Genomic DNA, 22,116 nt, shown 5'->3' on the forward strand with positions numbered 1-22,116 from the left:
ATATTCCCCTTATTGTTCCTCTTCAAAAGTAAAATAATTACACAACCAATAGACACAACTAATTCCCACTAAGCTGTAAAGTTTAGTTTAAGCAGCTGTGAACTGGACTGCTATGCGATGCCTGAAGCACATTAAGTTGTCTCTCCTTATGTATGAAAGTTTTCATGCAAAAACCTGCCTTATTTGAAGTTAGAGAAAAACATTCACTTCGTTTTTTGTTTAGAATTAGTCCCAAAAGCACCACCTAGCGGCGACAGGAAGCCATGCATCGCAGCCATTTATTTTATATTATATGTTATTATTATATTATATACAAAATATAGCGTTAGAAATATGTAAACCGGATGTCCAGGATATGTTACATTTTGTAGAGTCTATTTCTGCAATTTCAAGGTCATACAAACATGTTTTACGCCGACAACATCGAAATGAACGACACTGAACGACTTAAATGAAAGCTGACAAATACTGGGAAAGTGGAGATTCATAAATATATCGGTTATACCGGTCACCAAGTTACAGAAATATGACATACAGGACACAGGGTAAACTTTCATAATTAAAAAATAACAATACTTTTCTATTTGAGTTCTTACTTTAAAATATTTTAGTTCCATAGCATTTTAATCATCAATTTAACGTAGGTTAAATATACGAGCAGTACCTAAATGCAGCATACCAGCCATACAACTAATGGGCGGGTCTTGTCCTACAGCTCCTCGCCCATTGGTCCTCTGCACCATCAGTCAACGCACTTCCGACAGCTCGGATATGATGTAGGAACTTTTCAGACGTATCGGAAGTTACAACCGTGTAGCAGAGAAAGCCGTGTCCGGCGACAATCACTGTAAAGATATTCAACTTGTGATAGTTTACCCTATTTCACCAAATGGCTTATCCAGGATACGGCGGGGTGAGTAAACGATACGTCACGGTGATTTTACGGGGATAAACGAGCTACATTGGTTAGCACAAAAGCTAGCCTGAGGCTCCTGTTTCGGTGGAATTTCCGATAATTAGCCACAAGCTGTTTCTGTTCCAGGTCTCCTTGTGTCCCCGTAGCACGTTAGATATTCATGTCATTTAACCTCAATAGAGTCGTTTTCCCTATTTAATTAGGTTGTAAAGAGTCCTACTGGCATCTACAGTTTCTTAGAAATTGACTTCCGGGATGGAAATTCTTTAAACATTCAAATGAACTAAGCACATTCCCTTTAGCCTCTTTTACGCATGAGTAAGGAGGCTTGACCCACAGTGTGACGTCAGACTCTGGTCACTATATTTTATATTGTAACATAATTAGTTTAATATAATTGTTGGATACTTGTTTAGTTAAATGAGCTGGGTGAATCCAATGACCCTGGGGATCCTTAATTGATTACAGGAACCATAGGCGCACCCTATTCTATTTTTATCCTATTGTGTGGACAAGCCACTTAAATTCCTTTGGGGCTGAATCTAATTAATGCTCTGACACTTCTTAGTCAAATGTAGGATCTGTAAGCTTTGTAATAAGAAGCCAAAAGTGTTTAACCTTTAGTACACACTACTGCTGTCATTACAAAGTAGGTACTGATGCATGCAGGGCGAGCCAGAATGATCATCATTGTACCTTGAACTCTCTCGCTCATACATCCACTGAGCACAGGATTGTGGGTCAGAATAGTACGAAAAGCATTGCGTTTGACGTCCTATGTTTGGGACACACTCAGTCTTTCTCTTGCACACTAAGAAGTATGGGTAATTTCTTCCTTTCAGTAAGCATTTGAGTCAGCAGGCCTCAACAGATGACTGGGGTCAGTGCTGCTGCACCTCGTCGTGATTGAGATTACTCAGGAGAAAAGAATCCAAAGCGTGCACGTTTTCTACAACGCAAACACAAGAAGAGGGAATAATAAGATATTTCCTAAACAGTTTTGTTGACAATATCAATACATGCTATTTGGGAGAGTCCATTTGGGAGAGCAGAAACATTTAACATTTTCATGAAAGGTTAACTAGATTTTGTTATTCATTAACTTTTTTTTTACTCTCAGTATTTCCTCGCTCGGCTGATTCTTATCTTTTTTAGGATTCTGAATCGTTTCGTTTTTTGGGGATTTTTAGAAACACATTTTTCTACAAAAGAACCTGGATGTTGCTGCTGATGGAGAACATTGTGAAAAATCCCACCGAATGCACAGAATCTATTTAAATGAACAAAATATGAAGAAATAGAAAATACGGCTAGCCTTAGCCGACCAATTTATTTGATTTAACAGGCAGCGGCTTTTGTAAAATAAGTGTTATTATTGTAGTCAATATAGCAATCGGTTTATTTAAAATTTTCAAATATATAAACTCCATTACCTTTTTATAATCTTGAATGAAACATCTGTTTTCATCCTCAGTACGGGGGTCCGATGCCAGGAATGCCAGCTCAGGGGATGCCCATGCAGGGAATGCCAATGGGGGGCCCCATGCACATGGGGGGCCAAATGGGAGGCGCGCCGCCCCAGGCCGCCTACGGCGCCTACGGGGGCGGATATCCAGGCACGTACGGCGCCCCCGCCCCCGCCGCCAATGATCCAATGTGGAGCTACTTCACAGCCATAGCGGGCCAGGTGAGTGTGGACCAACGTCCCTTACGTCATTGCAGCAGCACGCGTTTGATACAAGCAGCTTTTATACAAGTCATAGTTTCCACTGCAGACGAGTTTTCACTTTCAGGCTACAAGTTTGGACAAGAACAAGACTTTCTGTCGTTGCAGTTATTTCCAGGTTTCATGTTCATCACGAGCTTCTGTCCTAACTTGATTCCAAGAAGTAGAAGTCTTTCTCTTTTGATTTGTTTTCATACGTCCAAACAGAAATAGCGTAATAATAGAACATTTAAGATTTTTAAATCAGTGTGAACATTTTTATTTGAAATATCTAAACAACTAAAACGAATCTGTTTTATGTCATTAGAAAGTGTGGAATGATGAGTACTATATACAATTAATATTTGTTTTTGGGTGACTTATCTTTAAAGGAGCACACCCCTCTAAAGAACACCCCCCCCTGTTCTCTTTCTTTCTATTTCCATTCAGCACATTGTACAGATGTTTGTTTCTCTGCTCATCTCTTCACACTTGACCAGCAGGCCGCTCGTTTCTCCCTCTGAGACTCACGCATGACTGAGTCTCTCCTCTTGCTCTTCACAGGATGGAGAGATCGATGCAGAGGAGCTCCAGAGATGTCTGACCCAGTCTGGTTTCACCGGCAGCTACTCTCGTAAGTCCCTCCCGCCCCCTACTCTGGTGTAAAGCTGCTTTTATGTGATGCAGCCGGGGCACAAAGACCCAAAGTGAGGGGGCGGGCTTTAAAACACGGAAACGAGAAGTCTTCGTTTGTATCGTGATGCTGGTTCTTACATCCATGCAGTGCACTCTGGGTAGTATGAGTTGATGTGTTCACTTCCTCTCCTTGCAGTCGCCGGTCATTGTGGCTCAATGGGGATTTCCTCGGAGGGGGAAGTGAAAAGCAACCATGTGATTGGTTGACAGCAGTCCGGTGAAGTTAGATACTTATATATTCTCAGTTTTAGATAGTTAACAAAATATCTTGAATATGGTTTCATGTTTTCTGTGTATTCAAGCGCCATCGTCATGTTGACACTGATACCTTTTCTCATCCACCAAACTAATATTTGAGAAGTAGATTTTTTTCTGGATAAACCAGTTTGACGGGGAAATTGCGCTTTCGTTAGTCACACACCTAATGATGGAGTCTGAAGGGAGCGCTCGCTTGGGTCAAAGACCAGCTGCAAAATGTCTGGCGCAGAATTTAGTGGCATCTAGTGGTGAGGTTACAAGCTACCACCAACCAAATAATAATATAATAGAAACATGGTAGACTGTGTAGATGAAGGGTTCATCCCAAGTCTTTTGATTGCATCCATGTTTTCCTCACTTGCGTGTTAGTCCCTCCCACCAAGAAGAGGAAACGTGTTTTTATAGAAATGAGCGTGATGAAATGACTTGGGATGTACCTGAAACGCTGCGGTGATCCCATTACCTGCATCTTAAATGACTAATGTTAAAAAGTGACAGAGTACATGGTTCATTCTCTCCGCAGCATTCAGCCTGGAGACGTGCAGGATCATGATCGCAATGCTGGACGTATCCTTTCCGTCCCTCTGGGGTTAAGATGGAAGAACTCAGTCGGTGTGAGCTGGTAGAGAGCATCTGATTGGCTGATTGTTAAAGTTCAGGTTAAATCCCCAGCCGTGCATACTCGTATTTAAAATATGTGGGTGTGGCCTTCAACTGTGAACCGGGTTAACCGGCTTTCACGCCAAATGTTCAAAACGCCTTAACCGGACCGCCTCAGAGGGACTTCACGGGCAAGATGGGCTTCAACGAGTTCAAGGATCTCTTCACGGCCCTGAGCGGCTGGAAGCAGAACTTCATGATGTTCGACCAGGACAGGAGCGGCACGGTGGAACCACACGAGATGACTCAGGCAGTCAACGCTATGGGTGAGAGTCCTGACGGCGCAACGGTGAAGACACACCTGATGCTAATCGGCATTTAATGACACTAAATTAGACCTCTGGGAAGTGAGTGTGTGACCGTATGTGTCACATTTTCCGTCTGCTTCAGACGAAGCTTTCAAAAATGAGTTTCGCTCACTTTCTTGATGCCTATGAGGTCACGATTATGTCATTTAATCACTCAGTCAGTGATTGAGCCAGCATACCTTCAGAATACAGCAAGTACATACAAACAGGTCCGTCCTGAGACATTTATTAGTTACCGACTGGATGTGAGAAAAACAGATAGCCAAAACTATCGCTTCTATGTTGTTAGCCTCGGTCATACAATAATATAATGTTGCGGTTGTTGTATGTTTTAGGCCTTCATGTTGAGGATGTCTTTCAGCCACAGTTACACGTAAATGTCAAAAAGGATCCGTTGACTCTGTTCTCTCTCCTCAGGCTACCGCGTCAGTCCTCAGGCGCTGAACGTCATCATCAAGCGCTACAGCAAAGGAGGGAGGATCTTCTTCGACGACTACGTGGCCTGCTGCGTGAAACTGCGAGCTCTCACAGGTAGGAAACCCTTCAGAGCCACTGGACCGCAGATGCCGGACGTCCCGTCGTTATCTCTGAAGAGCGGCGACACGAACGCGTGTCACAGGTGAGCGGTGTCGAGGCCGAGCCGTGACGGGTTTGCTCTTCCTGTTGCAGAGAACTTCAGACGGAGAGACACCATGCACCAGGGATCTGTCCCCTTCCAGTATGACGACGTACGTTTCACTTTGTTTGTGCAATTATTATTTAGATTGTTTCTCTTTTCCCAAGCTGTATTTAAATGCTTTCTTATATTTTAACATTTCCTACTGCAGTAAATGTATTTTAGTCTCCTAAAACATGTCTGCTATTTTAAGATGTTCACTGCCTTCAGACGGCTCTTTCCTTTGAGCTCCTCAAAGCCACCAGACCTCATTATTAAAAGCAGTAATTTTACTTTTGCAAAACATTGACATGCTGGCCTACCGCTGCCTCCATTGATTTGTTTGTTGTTGGTGAATCTGAGCCGAAAGCTCTGAATCACCGTAACAAACAAACCAGAGAAGTGTGTAAAATAACTACCTTTGTCAAATGTCTCCTTTGACACCACTAAAGGATATTAAATAAGTATTTATTACATGTCCATCCGATCCCCTTAAACGCTGATGTCACGATGAGAAGGTGCAAGTTGGAGGGGAAACATGCAAACTTTACTTTGTGTTTTTCCACCTGTGAAGGGAAACAAATGAGTCATTTTCATACCGTCCCTAATTGATTGAAAGCAGGAAGCTCTCAGCCTGCAAACGCTGATGACATCATTTCCCTGCAGCTTCAACCAGCGGCTCCTCTGTGGTTCCCGTGGCTGACTCTCTGTCTCTCTCTCTCTCTGTCTCTCTCTCTCTCTCTCGCCCCCTCTCTACAGTTCATCCTGTGCACGATGGCCATCTAAGGTCTGCCGCGTGTCCCACGCCACGAGGTCAGCGCGCCCAACGAGCCGACCGGTGTTGGATTCTGGGCCGTCGCCTCGTGGGAATGCAAAGGGAGGCCAGTATATTTGACTGAGCGGCCGTGTGCCGCACCAGGAAATACTCATTGCTTGTAATGCTTGCCGTAACGCTTTAGTCTTTTTGTTGCACAGGGACGTGCTGAAGATGTATCAGGAGTATACACATCTATATAAATACACGTGTGTGTGTATATATACATATATAAACAGTCTGTATCCACATCAGAGGGGGATCTAATGCATACCAGCGTCTATAAAGCCCTTATGTAGGATTTCTAACATAAAGACGCAGTGGTGTGCTGCAGAATGATTTGACATTAAACATGTTAAAGTTGAACATGGAGGCTTTAAAGAATGTTGGTTTGAGGGTGTCAGTGAAAAATGTAGAAATTAATCAACCATTTTATATCCTAGATTGAATATTATGCGTCGGGTCCACAGCGAAGCGACCCGATACACCTCCTGTGCCATTATTATAACCTCTGAATGTATGGTCTAATATATTAAACCCAGTTATGTAGAACGTAGTGACGGCAGCATCAGGATTCATTCGTTAGCCTTTACTGATGACGTGACGTTGATTTGCTTTTACACTGAACTTCATATGGTTATGAATGTTAGCTAGTGCATTTTTTTTCCTTATTCGTGATTCTTTTTGTGCACTTGTTTCATAAAACTTATAGATGAGCTAGATGTTTAACTTGCCAAAGTGACTGAGCCACACTGATACCGGTTACTAGTTTGTTTTCCACGTTTCAGTCCAAACACAGCCATGTTTTCGTTTGGAGAGACTGCAGCGAGGTCAACTTGTGTACACACACACCCAACATTGTAGTAAAGATCATATTTTGTTACTCACAATAAACACTTTCTAATCAGTATGCATTCTGTTTATTAATTTATACAATTGCGCATTTCTTTTTCCCAGTTTATTTACACGATATATTTCATTTCTTTAAATAGTCAAGAACGGAAACATTCAAATTAGCTGTTAAGTGCATTGTATAAAATACAGTGGCAAACATTAAAAAAAATGCATAAAAACAATTGTGAACAGCACTAGATTTAAAAAGTGACATTTATAATCCAGTACAGCAAGTTTTCTAATCTGTGCAAAAGTTTGCAAATCCCGTGAAAGTTCAGCGGACTCTTCAGGCGTCGGACGTGTCGAGTTAGGCTTCAGCAACTTTTGTTCTACATCTGTGCTCGAAAGAAAGCTTATCAAAGGAAACGCGCTCTCCGTCGTGACCGCCTCCATCTTTTCTGACGTCTCAGGTTTTCGGGCGATAAAGCGGAGTAAGTGAAGAGTATGTAGAAACGATGTGAAAGACAAACTGGTACAGGACATGCAGCGTCCAGCTTGAAGTCATGCTTGCTACATTGAGAGGCTGTGCATCGCGTTCATCTTCTTCCATCAGCAGTTCACTGCACTTTAACATCGAGGGGTTCAGAAACAATAAGAGTACATAGAAAAATAATGGCAATCAACTTTTTGTTTTCCAAAAATAGGATGAGCCGTCGTTTCTAAACGTGTGGATGAGTTCTGATGAATCGAGACCTTCTTACCAGGCCGGTGAGGGCGGCCTCCATGCAATACATGAGCTTGTTGTCGTGCACTTTAAACTGGTTTCTACATTTACACGCGACGCTGGAGAAGCAGGATTTAGTTGCATTGGATTGAAGTAATTTGTGAAGGCGAGAGCAGGCTTATAAAGCTAAGGCTAGTGGAGGCGGAGCTGCATCCTCGGCCCAAAAACATGACGAACCCTTTTGTTTTTCTTATGATGCTTTCTTAGTTTCTTTCTTCTTTTTTTACAAAATAGTAAATTCAATGGAAGACCTAAAGCATGCAACCGATAACTAACACGTGGGACCGTCAGTTCAGCTGGGTGGAAGATTCAGGAGGTCGCTTCCTGTCTGGTTTACCTACACTAGTGAGGACATCACGTACAGGCAGTTCAGGGCCTTTAAATTCTTCTTTCTTTTTTTTTTCTCTATCATGGAAAATGTACTTTGTCTGAAAATAGGGCCGCTGTCTGCAGGTTTAAAACTACTGTATCTTAGAAATATTGATGTTTATAAAGTCATAGTGTCTAAGATCACGCACTGGGCTGGTTAAAGGTTACGATACCGGTAGAATACGGTCTTTTTTTTTTTAAACTCTTGACTGGAAGTGTTCAGTCACGACTCGGTACCGACTAGTTTCACTGGTCTGGAGGGAAACGGTCTCTTTCTGCCGAAAGGTTTTTGGTCTGGATGGTGACTCTTTGTCGTTTGTAGAACTCGTTAAAACTGCCTGCACAACCATGCTAACGGATTATTCACAGGATGCAGGGGGTTAAATGGCAATTACGCGTTTTAAAATCTAAAGCTACGACTTGAAGCGTTCATTTCGTTGTCTCAGATGTTAACGGACGTTCCTCCTTTGTTCAGGTTGAATACAATCATCTCCAGAGTGACTGTCCAAAGATACCACGGCTCTGTTCGTTTCCTGTACCGGCTCGTCATTATTGCTCTCAAAGACTGACAAAAGTCTTTTTGTGCTGCGGGATGTTCACGACACTGTCCTGTACTTGGAGCTGAATAAGAAGCGACTGTAATCGGTTGTGGCACAGTAGCAGACACATATCCTCGGGTTTGTCGACCGCTTCGAAGCTGCTGATAAAAGATGAACTTCAAAGCCGCGCAGTGGGATATAGAAATGCCTCGGAAAGAGTTTCAAGTAGCTTTGTCCCTGTGAAGAGGGGGAGAGTCATAGAAAATGAGACTTGATAGCTACAGTAGTCTGTAAGCATGCCAAGATCACACCTGATTGCCCGGGGAGATGCAGAGTGTGAGAAGCATGCGACCAGAACCAAAGGAAACCAAAACATGCATAATAGAAAAAGCACATCGGGTGCCTCGCGTTGCTGGCAGTGTTCTATTTGAAGTATGTACATGTAGATGATGACTTTACATATATGGTAATAATATAAGTGTATAAATACCTCTGTATAAATGGACTTTATACATCTAAATCAGAGTTGGGAGGAGGGGAAGGGGGGGGGGGGGGGGCTGGGCGAATTTTCCGAAAAGGAATGGAAGAAAGTCTACAGTTTGTTTCCCTTTGCATATACAGTCTCTTTCTTAGACCCTGAGTCAAGCTTGAGAGGAGACCTTCGGTCGACGTCGAAGGGCTCGGGGGGGGGCGGGGCTCGGGGCGGCGGGCCCTACTTTCCTGGAAGCCACGGGTCAGAAACGGGCCTGTGGAGTCCCGACATTCCTGAGCTGCTGGGGACGTCAGGGAGAGAGGCTTGTCGGCCGGACGGAGACCTCGGGGCCGGCTGGGTTTGGGTTTGCTCTACGGCGTCCACCCCGTTGTGCGTGTGTCTCTGCGCTGCGTCGCCCTCGTGCGGTCCAACAACGTTCCCGTCTGGGAACGCCTCCGTGAGGACGACCGGGGGCGGGGTCTCTTTGGATTTGGTCTGGGCCTTTTCTGGTCCGGGGCTCTGAAGAAGACAAAGCACACAGGCGGAGAAATTAAAGAGCGACGCATCAGAAGGAAGTGCCGAGTACGTGCGGCTGCAGACGCTCGACATGCTCGGCACGGGATAGAAGCATGTACAGTGTTTTACGACGGCTTCACATCATTGCGGCGGCGTACCTGTGGCCGAGCGGGCGCAGGGTCGAGGCTGAGCTCCGCCTGGAGGGACGCCGGCTGCACCCGGATGGCCGGCCTCTGGTACTCCGGGCTGGAGGTGACGGTGCTGTAGGCGGGCGGGCCGGACGTGGTCTGCCTCTGGAGGAGCTGCAGGATGGCCTGGATGTCTGACGTCATCTGGGACTCCAGTCTGATGCACACGGAATAAAACATGGAGGGAAATCAACATATACTTCTTTTAGGGGAAAACAAAAAGTATGAAACATTGCATGCCATGTGTTCCCCTTATTATGGTCAATACTAACAACAACCACTAGGGGGAGGCGCCATCTTATAAATGCCGATGTTTGTGTGCAGCATCCTCCAGGAATGACAGAACGAGTGTAAATACTCCATAAGAAGTAAGAGAAACGTACTCAAGTGCAGAAGTATTACCATGAAAATGTACTTTAAGTACTCTGAAGTGGGATAGAGGTCTCAAGTGCAGGACATTTAAAATACAAAGTGTAATTTTCAGGCACTTGCGTTGTACTTAAGTCTTACTTCCACCACTGGTGTCTGTTTCCATGGGACTTTAACTTGGGAGCATGAGGCAGGAACAACTTCCAGGAGGTGAACCCGCCTGCTACCACAACACTGAGCTCCTGCGTGTCATCACCCAATGCAGCAGGTTACATCATCCTGGCAGACAGATGGTGAATCACCTCTCTCCTTCACACCTTTCTGTCAGCAAAGTGAGCGAGCAGACCTCCAGACAGCGGAGAGGAGGATTCCAGTCTTCAGCAACGCGCCGCAACAACGGCCTGCGGGAGCAATTTGGGGTCAAGTCGACCGATGCGTTTAGCCTTTTTGTCCCTCCCTGTCCACCGTAACTGCACCAAAACTTCACGACGCCACCCCGACCTCCACAGGATGACGTCACCAGTCTTAGCGGGACGTCTATAAATCTATAAATAGACAGCCGCTGCCCGCCTCCCCCGGCATCTGCATCAGCGCACGAGCCCAGAATCACACGAGCCGCTCACATGGGCGTCTGGCCCGAAACGTCTGGGCCAGAATCTGAAAAGTTGACTTTGTTGAAGTGAAGTTGAAGGAAAATAACACGCCTAAAAGGGTAACCTGTGCCCAAAGGTGTCGTTAGTTCCACTACCTGTACGCCAAGAGTCACTTCTGAAGGAACACAGCTCAGAATCTGAGAAGAAATTAGGATTTCCTGGCCTGCAGCCGCCGCTCAGCCCACCGCTTTGTCACCTGACGTCGATCCGCTCGTTCCTTTTATTCAAACTACAAAAGTCCTCCGACAGAAGTGACATCACTTGACATTTGTCAGGCTCCGTTCAGCGAAGGCTTTCCAGAACCTTTTGCACAAAAGCAGTTCTCTTTAACATCTTTAAAAAGTGTGTACAAAAGGTGCGACTAGCTCATTGAAATGCCGCCTGACTTTCCTCTTTGAAAACAATGATGGGATTTAAGATAAAGCCAGAGGAGGGATTATATGAATGAGGCCACGCATCACCAGCGCCTCCATCCTCACGGTTGGAGGGCGTATCGGAAAAGCGCGGTCCTGATGCTGTGCGTCTCTGGATGTAAGCGAAGCGGACGGCGTGACGCGTGCTGCCGCTTCTCGGCCTCACCTGTTCAGGTGCTGCTGCAGCAGGTCCAGCCGTTGCTCCACCTCTCCATAGGTGAGGTCCGTGTCGCTGTCGTCCTCCCCGGCGGGCGTCTCTCGACACCGGGCCGACTCCTCTGCGCCCTCGACGGGACGCTGACGCACCCACTCGTCTGCACACACACACACACACACACACAGACACACACGGTAAATGTGTTATTAGAACGGCGCCTCCAGGGAAGCGTCTTCCCCTCTCGTGCCTTTGCCATCGCTCAGCTTTCCTCAGCTCTGATCAGCTTACCGCCTGCTGAGTCCTGACATCTTTCCTGCAGAGGAAACACACATCTGACCCTCGCTTGACTTTTGTTCTCCCCGATAGCTCACCTGGTGGAGCGCGAGCCTCTGTGCTCGTGTCATATTCAGAGAAATTAATTAGAGATTTAAAGATTAAAGTTGTTAATTACCAGGGAAGAAGCCTTGACATGTCTCGGAGACTCAAGTGGTAAATACACAAACTGTGAATATTCTGAGATTATAAAAACCATACATCTGTGAGTCTGTATGTAGTTGGTCCTCTTTTGGCTGCAACGGCTGAATTATGGGATATAAATAACCTCATCATCTCATATCACACCGAGTGGTTGAAATCCAGGGCCGCCCTGCAGCGAGCGCTGCCGGTGTGTGTCTGTGTGCGTTAAGTGTGTGAGCAGGAGCTTTGTTCGCACTGCTGGTGTCGTGGTGGTTCAGGCGTGTCATAACGTGTGTGTTGTCGGTGCAGCAGACAGACGGAGGAGGAGAGGGTTTCTCTCTCAGCTTGCCGGGGATCTCCATCCTGATGCATCTCTCTGTGAGGCTGCTGCACCCTGCAGACCTACACAACTTGCATAACTCCCTTTACTCGCTTTACCTTTCCTTTCCACAATTAAAATCATCTCTCACATTTCCTCAAAAAGATGTGAATGTGCACGAGCGACGTCAACATGATTTTACCTAACGTTTCCTGTAAGTCCTTTATGTGGTCATGACCTACGATCACACGCGGTGACCCCCGGGCCGCTGGATATAATCCTCTTATGTGTTATCACTGAGTGGGTTTTAGGTTTCACCATAATGACACATAATCCCTGTTTGGGGTTTTTAATAGGTGTGACATTCCTCCTCTGGGAGTTTAGGGATTTGGGGCTTTTTTTCCCCTTCTAAATTAACTTCTGAGCCAATTACCAATCTGGAGTTCAGCGTTAGAGGGCGAGCCTGCAGATATGCAGGAAATGTTTTGTCCATTCAAACGCGGTCATTTGCATCATAGAGATGGATTCAAACCGTTTAAATCATAGTTATGTGTTTGGGAAATATAGAAGACAATGAGAACTGCAGGAACAAACATGGCGGCTGCGTCTGCGTCGTCACCTTGATACGTCTGGTTCTGCGCGTTGTCTCCGGCCGGCGCGTCCGTAGCGCCGCTCAGCGCGCCGCCCACGCCGTGGTCCCTCACCACCGGGTAGCCCGGCACACCAGCGCACAGGGGCCTCTGCTCCTCTTCCTCCTCCTCCTCTTCCTCCTCCTCCTCGTCCTCCTCGTTGTCCTCCCCCTCCTCGGCGGACTCCCTCGTCTCCTCGGCTGCCGCGGGGGCGAAGGCGCGCCTCCTCGGCTTGGCGTCGCCGTAGGCGGCCGCCGGCTCCTTGTTGTGCGAGCCTGCAGGGAGAAACGCTAATCAGGGAGCCGAGCGCTGCGTCGCGTCCTCTGGGGACGCCGGGGCGGCCTCATTATCTTTGACAACAGGTAGCGAGTGTTTTGCTTTGGGGTTGAACAGAGGACAAACTCTGCAGCGAGCCTTTTTATAAGCTAAACTACTGCGGGTGCGTCGGGTCACTCCACGCGGGTTTAACTGTGCAAGCTTGCATTAATGACAGAATATCCTGAACATGAGCCTGACTTCCTGAAGTAAGCTTAGTGAACTGGTCATCAGGTGGAGGAGGAGGAGGAGGAGAGTACCTTTGGGACGTTAACTCCCTCCAACTAATAGAAGCATCAATTCGTCATAATGTTGATGCATCATCACGTCTGTGTGCATGTGTCCACAATGAAAAGGCGTCTTGCATGTCTTGTCCAGTGTGTGTGTGTGTGTGTGTGTGTGTGTGTGTGAGGGATCTCTTCCGGCCGCCTGCAGGCAGCAGCTCAGAGACGGAGATCAATCTGCAGCCGCTGATTAAAGCGCTGCTGCTCCAGAGCACAGAGCCATTATGCACAGCTGTCCACGCCGGTTACCTCCGTTACATCAGGTGCAAATGACACACACCTCTACACACACCTCTACACACACCTCTACACACACACACGCTAATGCTCAGCATTCTGCCTGTTGTGCAGGAGATTTCAGGTCGTCATTAATCCTGTGTGGCAGACTCCTTTCCACCAAAAGTAAAATCATAGTTTATGTTTTATTCCCCTTTTAGATAAGAAGACTATAAAGAGCAACTTAATAGAGTTTAACTGCTGCGGTCTGAGAAGTGATTTTTCTCATAGAAGTGGGACCAGAAAACATTTGATTGGACCAAAACAATATTTTTAAATCAACGGTACAAAACTAGCAAAACTTCAGAGTGAAGGAACTCCTCATCCCAGAATCCATTGCCATAAAACGCCCGAATTTTTTTTTAAATAAACGCCGTCGATCAAAAATGAGCAGCTTGCGCGGCTTATCTCTCCTAAACACGTTCCAGAAACACACTCGACATAAACTTTTATATAAATAGTTTGTATAATAAAAAAGTTTCCAAAACGCCCGGTTTGATATCTGGGAGCAGACGCCATCGTGTCACAATCTCATCGTCCACTTTGAGTATGTTGCTGTGAATTGGAGCAACAGGAACAGAGAGGAGTGTAGAATATGAAGTAAATAAACATGACATGTGATGCACAGTAGGCAGGAGGCGTCTCAGCTGACCTGTGGAGGATTTCCGCCTGTAGGACACTCGTCTTCGACCGTCGGGGTCGTCCATGTTGGAATCAGTCGTCTGTAAAAGCACAATGATTACAACCTCACGACCCACACGAGCGCACACGCACATGAACGCACAGTGAAGCTGCTGCAGGATGAAGAGGAAGACTCTGCTGTTGAGCATTTGCAATGTATTTGCGCTTCACTTAACTCAGGGACATAAACTACTGCCCGTCTCCTGTCTGTGTAGTCCTGAACAACAGAGTGCACTCTGGTTTAAAAGAGAACTGAATTGACAAATGTGGGCTCTGGTTCACGTTGTGACGCGAGCCTTACACATCTTTCCATTACACTCAGTTCATCCTAATTACAGCCTGTCCAACATGTCCGCCCCGCCCTCGTACTCTCCGACTCTCTGTCTCTGCTCGTCCAGCCGATAGCGGAGTAAAGAAAAGGCTCTTAATTAGCCCGCGAGCTTCATGACGCACTAAAGGGAACGAATGAGAAAGGCGTTCATGCGCTTCATCCATCCACAAGGCAGAATTACAAAAGATGGACTTCACAGAAAGGCCTTTGATGTATTTGTCGCGGCTTCCTTACCTTTTCATCCCGGAGGTCAAAGGTCAGCTCCAGGTTGGTGAGGAAGTGGTCGGCGAACTCCGGATACATGTCCAGCACCTCCAGGATCTCGTCCCGCTGGATGGTGTGCAGGTCGCAGTAGCTCAGCGCCCGCACGTCCGCGCAGGACTTCCCCGGCTTGGTGAACAGGTGGATCATCTCGCCGAAGATGTCGTTCTTACCTGGACAGAAGTAACCGACTCGTTGGCTCATCAAGAAGCAACGTCCCGTGTTGCTGGGGGACCGTGTATGTACGTGATGCAAGAGTCGGGGCCACCGAGCAGAGAAGTGTGGGAATGTTAAAGAGGCCGGAGGGCATCGCGCTCGTCTAAAAAAAGGGTTCGCTCAAAGTCGTCTGTCCGCGCGGAAGTTACACCGAACAGTCCCGACTCGTTTGGTGAGGAGTGACCGATGGACCCGGATCCCTTGAAGCCCAAAGCCTCCAGATTACCGAACTCCATCACTCGTCAATCCTTTACATAACTCTTCAACTGAATTTGTATATAAATATACATACTTATGAGTGCATTATTTCCCTTTTTTTGAATCTCATGTCACTAATTAGATCATAATGTCACTTCAGATGTTTAATCTTGAGGCAGCAGCTTCAGATCCATCTGCATTCATCTTTAAGTTATCATGAATGAAGGAAAAAACGTCAAGGCACACTGTAGTATTTCATGAATAAGTTGAGGTATAGCATCTTAAAAATGTTTTAAATTAAATTTATTATGAAAATGAATCAATAACATATCATAATAATTCATTTGTATGTATTGTGTACAGTTTGTTGTTGCCTACTTGTCACCTGTATCTCATTCTCAGCTTTAATATTCAGTCATTTCCATCCATTTCACATAATTATTATATTATATATGAAAATGCAGTTTTGCTGCCGTAGCTGAGAACATGTGACCTACAAGTTCACCGTCCGTGCTTCTCTTATCACGACCTCGCTAATGTGTCACTGTTTTTTTCCCCAAATCTTACTGGCCTCCATAAAAGCTCACTGGAAGAAACTGGAGCAGTAAAGTCTTCATGGATCCACCTGCTGGTGAGATGAGACGTGATTACATTTGGAGGCAGCTGATGATGCCTCGCGGCGCCGTCGCTCCTGTCATTAAGAAACTGCATCACACATGCCGACAAACTTCTTCTTCATGCTTCCTCAATCTGCTCCCCTCCTCTTCCTCCTCTGCCGTCTTCCTCCCTCGTCTTCCTCGCCCCCTCCCCTCAGAGGCGGCGGCCGCGGTGCTCTTTGAAGTTATCACGACGTACCCAACAGGGATCGCGGCTGCCAAACAAGGCGCGGCACAGCACGGCGGGCCCGTCTTCATTTAGGCGGCCCACCCGCGTCTCCGCTAATGGAGGGAAACTCAGCCGAAGCTAACTGCTCGTCTGTGCTTCCAGCGCTTGTGAGCTGTTGCGTCGGCTAATTCGACGTGTTCCTGTGTGCAGGAACGCTGAATGAAGGCCAGAGGTTCTACGTCTACAGCCCATCCGTCCTCAGACCCGATACCCTGCAGCCAGTTGTCTTATGACTTACTTGCTGAAGGTTAGATAGGCGTATGTTAGCTAGGACCTGAGGCTAAACCATTACCCAGCATGCTCCTGGCTGTCTGACGCCTGGTTGCAGGAAAATAAGATGGATGAAAGCAGCAGTACGTTTGTTTTTCCTAATGTAGATTTGTTTATGTGAAGATGTCGGCCTTATGATCCGCCCAGAGAATTTCTTTTGTTGCTGCCGTTTTACGTTCCTTATGATGCAAACTCCCAAAATGCACCACAGGAATGTGCGACTGTTTGTTGCGTTCCTTATGTGTTCGTTGTGTTACAAATGGGCTACAGCTGGATTGTGTTGTGCATCATTGTGTTGCATAATGACAAGAAATGATCCATCAATCATAACCCACTCATTATAAATCAGTATGTGAAGCATAGTTAGCTTAGCATAAGCACTTGTTTTCAATGTGACTCCAGGAAGTCAGTCGGCTCACAGAGGAAATATTTCCATCACATAAAACAAATAAATAGCTTCTCCTTTTTTGTCAATTCGTGAGCTGTAGCGTGGCGAGCTACCTCAGCTAACGTCTCCTGGCTCTAGCGTAACATCTACCTCACAGACACGAGAGGTATCCATCCTCTCATCCTCTCATCCAACTCTTGGCGAGAATGCAAACAAGCGCGTGGAAACTACGCAGCGAACTCACCCAGGATGGCCACCACGACGTCGTCTTTGAGGATCTCGATGGAGCCGCGGGAGACAAAGTAGAGCGCGGTGAGCACGTCTCCGCCGTGGACCAGGGTGTCTCCGGGCGGAGCGTGGGTGGTCTTGAACCTCATGGCCAGGGCCCGCAGGCAGCCCTTGGTGGCGCCCTGAAAGGCCTTGCAGCCCTCGAGGAGGGTCTGGTTGAGGTGGAGGCAGATATCCGCCTGCAGGCACTCTGGGAAACCCTTCAGGACCTGCGTGTGAAACACGGGTCAAAGCGGACGCGGTCAACGGGCGAGGTCTTTAAAAAGATGTCGGCGCGTCGGCGTGCAGGGAGAATGTGCGCTGAGTTTTGGTTTGTGGTGAAGTTGCAGCCAATTTTTATTTTTTTTGTTGTTTTTTTTCCAGAGAAATTTGATACAATTGCCATTTGTGTTCTTTCCTTCTTCTCAAAACCCATCGAATGCTGCGATGTCTTTCAACACGGGAGACTTTGACTGAGCCGCTCAGCAGCAGACGAGAGACAAGACGCAACATTTAGAAACGAGAAGCTGCAGATAAACGACAGCACAGAGAAAACACGCTGAGTACTTGTGATACTTTTGCACTTTTTAAGTTTGTCTTTGTCAAGAGTTTCACTGCCTTTATGTCCAGAGATGATGAATCTACTCTAGAACTAGAACTTGTAATATGTATGTAGTAAAAATGTTATAGAAATAAGCATTAAATGTTAAAACTTGACTCCTACCCATCCGAGTTAGCCTGGGAGACTGGAGAAAATGCACTGAAAGATATTTTGAAAAGTCATTTTAACAATTTCTTTTTTTTATAAAGTCACCATTTTTAAGAGCTTCTGATGCATAAAATACTTATAGTAAGTACACTTACCCTTAAAGACAAAGATACAGTGACAAAACCGCTAATGATCCCCGGACAACGAGACCGGACTGTAAAGGACTTTCTGTTCAGACTTTAACACCAAAACAGACACAGGTGAGGAGGAAGGGACTTGGAGGACACATAAAGGACAGAAAACACACGTTATCTTTGTCATTTACACATGAGATACAATGTGCTGATGACACGAGCACGGCACAAAGAACTGTAGCCACCAACTGTGTTTTTTTTGTGTGTTTTTGTTGCTCAGAACAAAACCCGATCAGTAGATTTGGAAAGGAAAGACTGAACAACATTTGGCAAGCGCAGGTGCCACCGCGCAGCGTGCCGCCAAGCCTCCCACAGAGGGAGGGAAACCTGGCAGCGCCCGGCGAGGCTGAGCCCACTCTCACAGGCGTGATTCACTCCGTCTCTGGTAGCAGATGAATATCATAGGGGCGGCGCTTGAATGCACCGATTTAAAAAAAAAAAAAAAAGAGGCCTGGAGGCCGGCCGCGTGCGAGTCCACGGTTGAAGGAGAGTTTGAGACATTTGAAGTGGGGGTTGTGTGAGCTGCAGTGTGTTATCTACAGGAGATGTTTGGAGAAACAGACGGGAGGATCAGAACGGGACCAAAGCAACGTACCGCAGTTTAGACACATGAAAGAAAAGTCTCCATCAGTTTGAGTTCACGCTATATTTAGATTATTTCAGTTTTATCTTGACGTCAGACGTCTTTCAAACAGGGAACTGGAGCTGTTATCTACGTTTTCTTCAAAAACACCAGACTCCTGTAATTCTACCTCACACGCTGCCGGGATCGTTTGTGTCTCCTGCTATTGTGTGACTTTAAAGTGTTAGTTCATAGTCACACAATAACACAAACTAACTAACCCATTGTGGAACAGCAAGTTAAATTATTGTTTTTCCTCAATGGAGTCTTGGAGCTTTAAAGAGAACATAGATTATGATTTTAGTTATGTCTGGTGGCGAGATGAAGCAGAGAAAAAATATTATTTTGTAAATATAGCGTACATATAAACTGTCTAAAATAAATGTTGCTTTCCGCAGCAGCTTTACTCGTGTCTGTTTCTCAAAACTGAGGGTGTGACCACTGCCATCTACTATAGATAATACACATATATACATTAATATCTCATACAACCACACTTCAAAACATCTTGTACTAACCCTTTAATGTGGCATGCCAGTGTTGTGTGTGCAGTAACTGGCATGCACAAGTAGATACCGTAAAACATCTATGATGTGGCATCACAGCAACCGTTTACACCACGTGTTCGTGTGCGTTACAGGTAAGACACCGAGGGAACAACCACATGCATGTTTGAGGGGAAATAACTAAACAAACTGGAGTGCTATGTTACTTTCTGTGCAAAAACAACAAAAAGCTGAACTGAAATAGGTGAAATCACTCCACTACTGGGATCAAACACAGCTAGGGGAGGCTCTACCACTGAGGATCATTCACATCATCAGTAGAGTCAACACATGTACCTCCTGCTCTTACCAGAGTGGTGGCATCGTTCCATTTGACATGAGGCAGACATGGAAGAGACAAACTTATATAAGTACCACGGACAGTAGGCATCAGCAGGAGAAAAGAGTTACCGTACGCACAAGCATTAACTGGGGCTTCATTTCACCTGTGCTGTATAATCATGATGGTGACAGGATGGTTTGAAAGTCACACATGATTTTTTGGGAAAAGAGAAGAAGCAGCAGAGGGGAGAGCAACCACAAATGTAACTTTAGATTAAAACAACGTAAAAACAGGCCACACCCACTCTTTTCGTACCATATTCATGTCGATGCCGTTGGTGTAGGTCCAGGCGTGTTGGAAGTACTCCTCCAGCCGCTGCCTCAGCGGGTTTGGGATCTGGTGGAAGCGGATGAACTCTTTGACCCGCAGCATCTGGAGGTGATACCTGGCTGTGCCGGAGTACAACCTCTGGATGATGGCGGACACGTTCCCGAAGATGCTGGCGTACATGAGAGCTGGGAGAGAAGTCACACGGGTTGACCGCTGAGCCGCGGAGGCTGCGTGTACACTGAACCAACAAAACCCCCGTTGCTGCCGCCGCACCACATTTAAAACACACTTAATAAATCCTTTAAAATGTTTTTACGCTTGTACGATAGCAAAATGAAATACTGCGTCAGGTAACCCTGATTACAGAGGGTTGCAGTAATAACAGCATTTTTCACACTGCATGTCCTGTGAGTCAGCTGTCACTCACATCCAATGAGCATGACGCAGATGGAGAAGATCTTCTCGGAGTTGGTGTTGGGGGAAACGTTCCCAAAGCCCACGCTGGTCAGACTGCTGAAGGTGAAGTACAACGCCGTGACGTACTTGTCTTTGATGGAGGGGCCTGAGCTGGGGTCGCTGTAGTTGTACTTCTTTCCTACAATGAATACACACATGTAAGTTCATGTAAAAACTACAAGACAACTGTTTTAGTTCTTTTCGAACACAGAGGATCACCTATTGACACCCCGAGGTTGTCCAGCCAGCCGATCTTGTGCTCCAGGTACGGCTTCTCCACGTTGCCGATGGCGTACCAGATGCAGGCCAGCCAATGAGCGATGAGGGCGAAGATGCACATGAGCAGCATGAGGACGGCGGCGCCGTACTCGGAGTACCGGTCCAGCTTCCGGGCGACTCGTACCAGCCGGAGCAGACGGGCGGTCTTCAGCAGGCCGATCAGAGTGGTGGTCTGGAGGGGAAACCCAAACGGGGACGCACAGGGTTTAGTCAGCATGTCTGAACAGTGAAGAAAAAGTTAACGTGGTCCAATTAAGGTAAAGAAATCAAAAGTGCATTCAGTGCAAGCCGCTTATTGTGATTAAACTAAAAACTATTATGTCTGCTGGTTTCATCTTGATCCTTCTGCAGCTTCACGTACTATTAAGTCCAGACGGTGTGTAAAGAGTTAAATATTGCATTCATGTGAATCATATTTCAGGAGCAGATACAGAACTATTTTGTGTAATATGTGGGCACAGCTATAAACTGCAAGCTAGTGTTGCCTAGTTATCGAGATGGCACCGCGATGTTTTTATAGCAGATGGCATTTTCAGGTGTAACTGGTTGAAAACTATGCATGGACTATGTTGTTTGTCTTTTGACTGCTGATATTTTTCTGTTTGTGGCTCAAAACAAAAATAAAAAACCCCATACACATCAAAATCAAGACTGCTCTCTCCCCTGGATCAAGTTAGACAACGCCTCAAGTTAATTCAAAATCAAATATATGAACTAAATCAGCAGTTATACCCAGTCATTTGGAGAAAAAAGTCTCAAAACAACAGTCTGAAAACTATCAATAGTGACAGCTTAGAGCCCTTCAATGAACACACACACACACACACTGACACAATAGACTGCGTACATTACGAATGTACACACACACTGCACATTGCTTTCTGTTCCATTGAATTTACAGCTTCCAGAGAGAGACATTTTGATCAAATTGTTGTATTTACACGAAAAAAAAGAGTCAAATAGTGATACTTTAAAATGTCCTAAAAAGTGAAAAAAGTCATGCTATAGCATGTCGAACAAAAAAGTCAAAAAAATGAAATACTGCAAAATTAATACCAAGGCAAGAGCGTCCAGAGAGAGACATTTTGATCACATTATTGTCATATTTACATGAAAAAAGAGTGAAATAATGACATTTTAAAATATTGCAAAAAGTGAAAAAAAACGTCATGGCAGGCATGGCAAACGTCGAAAAAAAAAAATTCATGCTACACTGATCTCTATAGAGTACTGCTAAAGTTGCAGTATCTCAAACAGAAGGTCCTGTGTTCGATTCCCAGATGACAGTTTGTTTAAATTTGTGTTTCACGGTCGCTCTTGTTTCACTGGTTCAATGTCATTCACTAATGAGCTACATGGGGACTTTAGCACAGTGGTATCAGTGTTGACCTTCAACCACAAGGTCGCATGTTCAATACCCAGCTGAGCTTGTGGTTGTGAGTTCGATCCTCAAAAGTGCTTCAAGATTTTGGAAGATGTAGGCAGGGTGAGGAGTGAGTTAAGTACTAACTTACTGGGTTCAAATCTCACTCGTAGGTACTTAAAGAGATTAGAAGTGGCGTGCTGCTGGGCGGCTATAGCTCAGCTTGATCAGCGTTTGCCTTGTAACTCCCGGG

At 45.8% G+C, this 22,116-nt stretch overlaps 2 protein-coding genes across 4 annotated transcripts in view; one reads left to right on the forward strand and one right to left on the reverse strand.

Annotated features, from left to right (window-relative positions):
* Window positions 1-752: 752 nt before the first annotated feature.
* On the forward strand, window positions 753-6,919 carry LOC137794296 (grancalcin-like). Its single transcript, XM_068591047.1, has 8 exons — window positions 753-913; window positions 2,391-2,603; window positions 3,186-3,255; window positions 4,099-4,142; window positions 4,354-4,501; window positions 4,961-5,074; window positions 5,213-5,271; window positions 5,958-6,919. Exons 1-8 carry the CDS (start codon window positions 890-892, stop codon window positions 5,982-5,984), a joined length of 699 nt encoding a protein of 232 aa, XP_068447148.1. The 5' UTR covers window positions 753-889; the 3' UTR covers window positions 5,985-6,919.
* A 17-nt stretch (window positions 6,920-6,936) lies between these two features.
* The window catches only part of kcnh7 (potassium channel, voltage gated eag related subfamily H, member 7), a 51,815-nt gene continuing 36,635 nt past the window's right edge, over window positions 6,937-22,116 (reverse strand). For all 3 annotated transcript variants that reach the window (XM_068591046.1, XM_068591045.1, XM_068591044.1), the window contains 10 exons: window positions 20,441-20,672; window positions 20,193-20,360; window positions 19,751-19,950; window positions 17,060-17,303; window positions 14,832-15,031; window positions 14,238-14,307; window positions 12,701-12,985; window positions 11,316-11,463; window positions 9,685-9,871; window positions 6,937-9,529 (listed from right to left, as the gene is read on the reverse strand). In XM_068591046.1, the coding sequence (XP_068447147.1) occupies window positions 9,251-9,529; window positions 9,685-9,871; window positions 11,316-11,463; window positions 12,701-12,985; window positions 14,238-14,307; window positions 14,832-15,031; window positions 17,060-17,303; window positions 19,751-19,950; window positions 20,193-20,360; window positions 20,441-20,672 (2,013 nt within the window). In that variant the 3' untranslated portion in view covers window positions 6,937-9,250. The remainder of the gene's footprint in view (window positions 9,530-9,684; window positions 9,872-11,315; window positions 11,464-12,700; window positions 12,986-14,237; window positions 14,308-14,831; window positions 15,032-17,059; window positions 17,304-19,750; window positions 19,951-20,192; window positions 20,361-20,440; window positions 20,673-22,116) is intronic.

This window comes from Clinocottus analis, unplaced genomic scaffold (assembly GCF_023055335.1).
Source record: "Clinocottus analis isolate CAN_PGR_092001 unplaced genomic scaffold, fCliAna1.0.p SCAF_24, whole genome shotgun sequence".
Lineage (NCBI taxonomy): Eukaryota > Metazoa > Chordata > Actinopteri > Perciformes > Cottidae > Clinocottus > Clinocottus analis.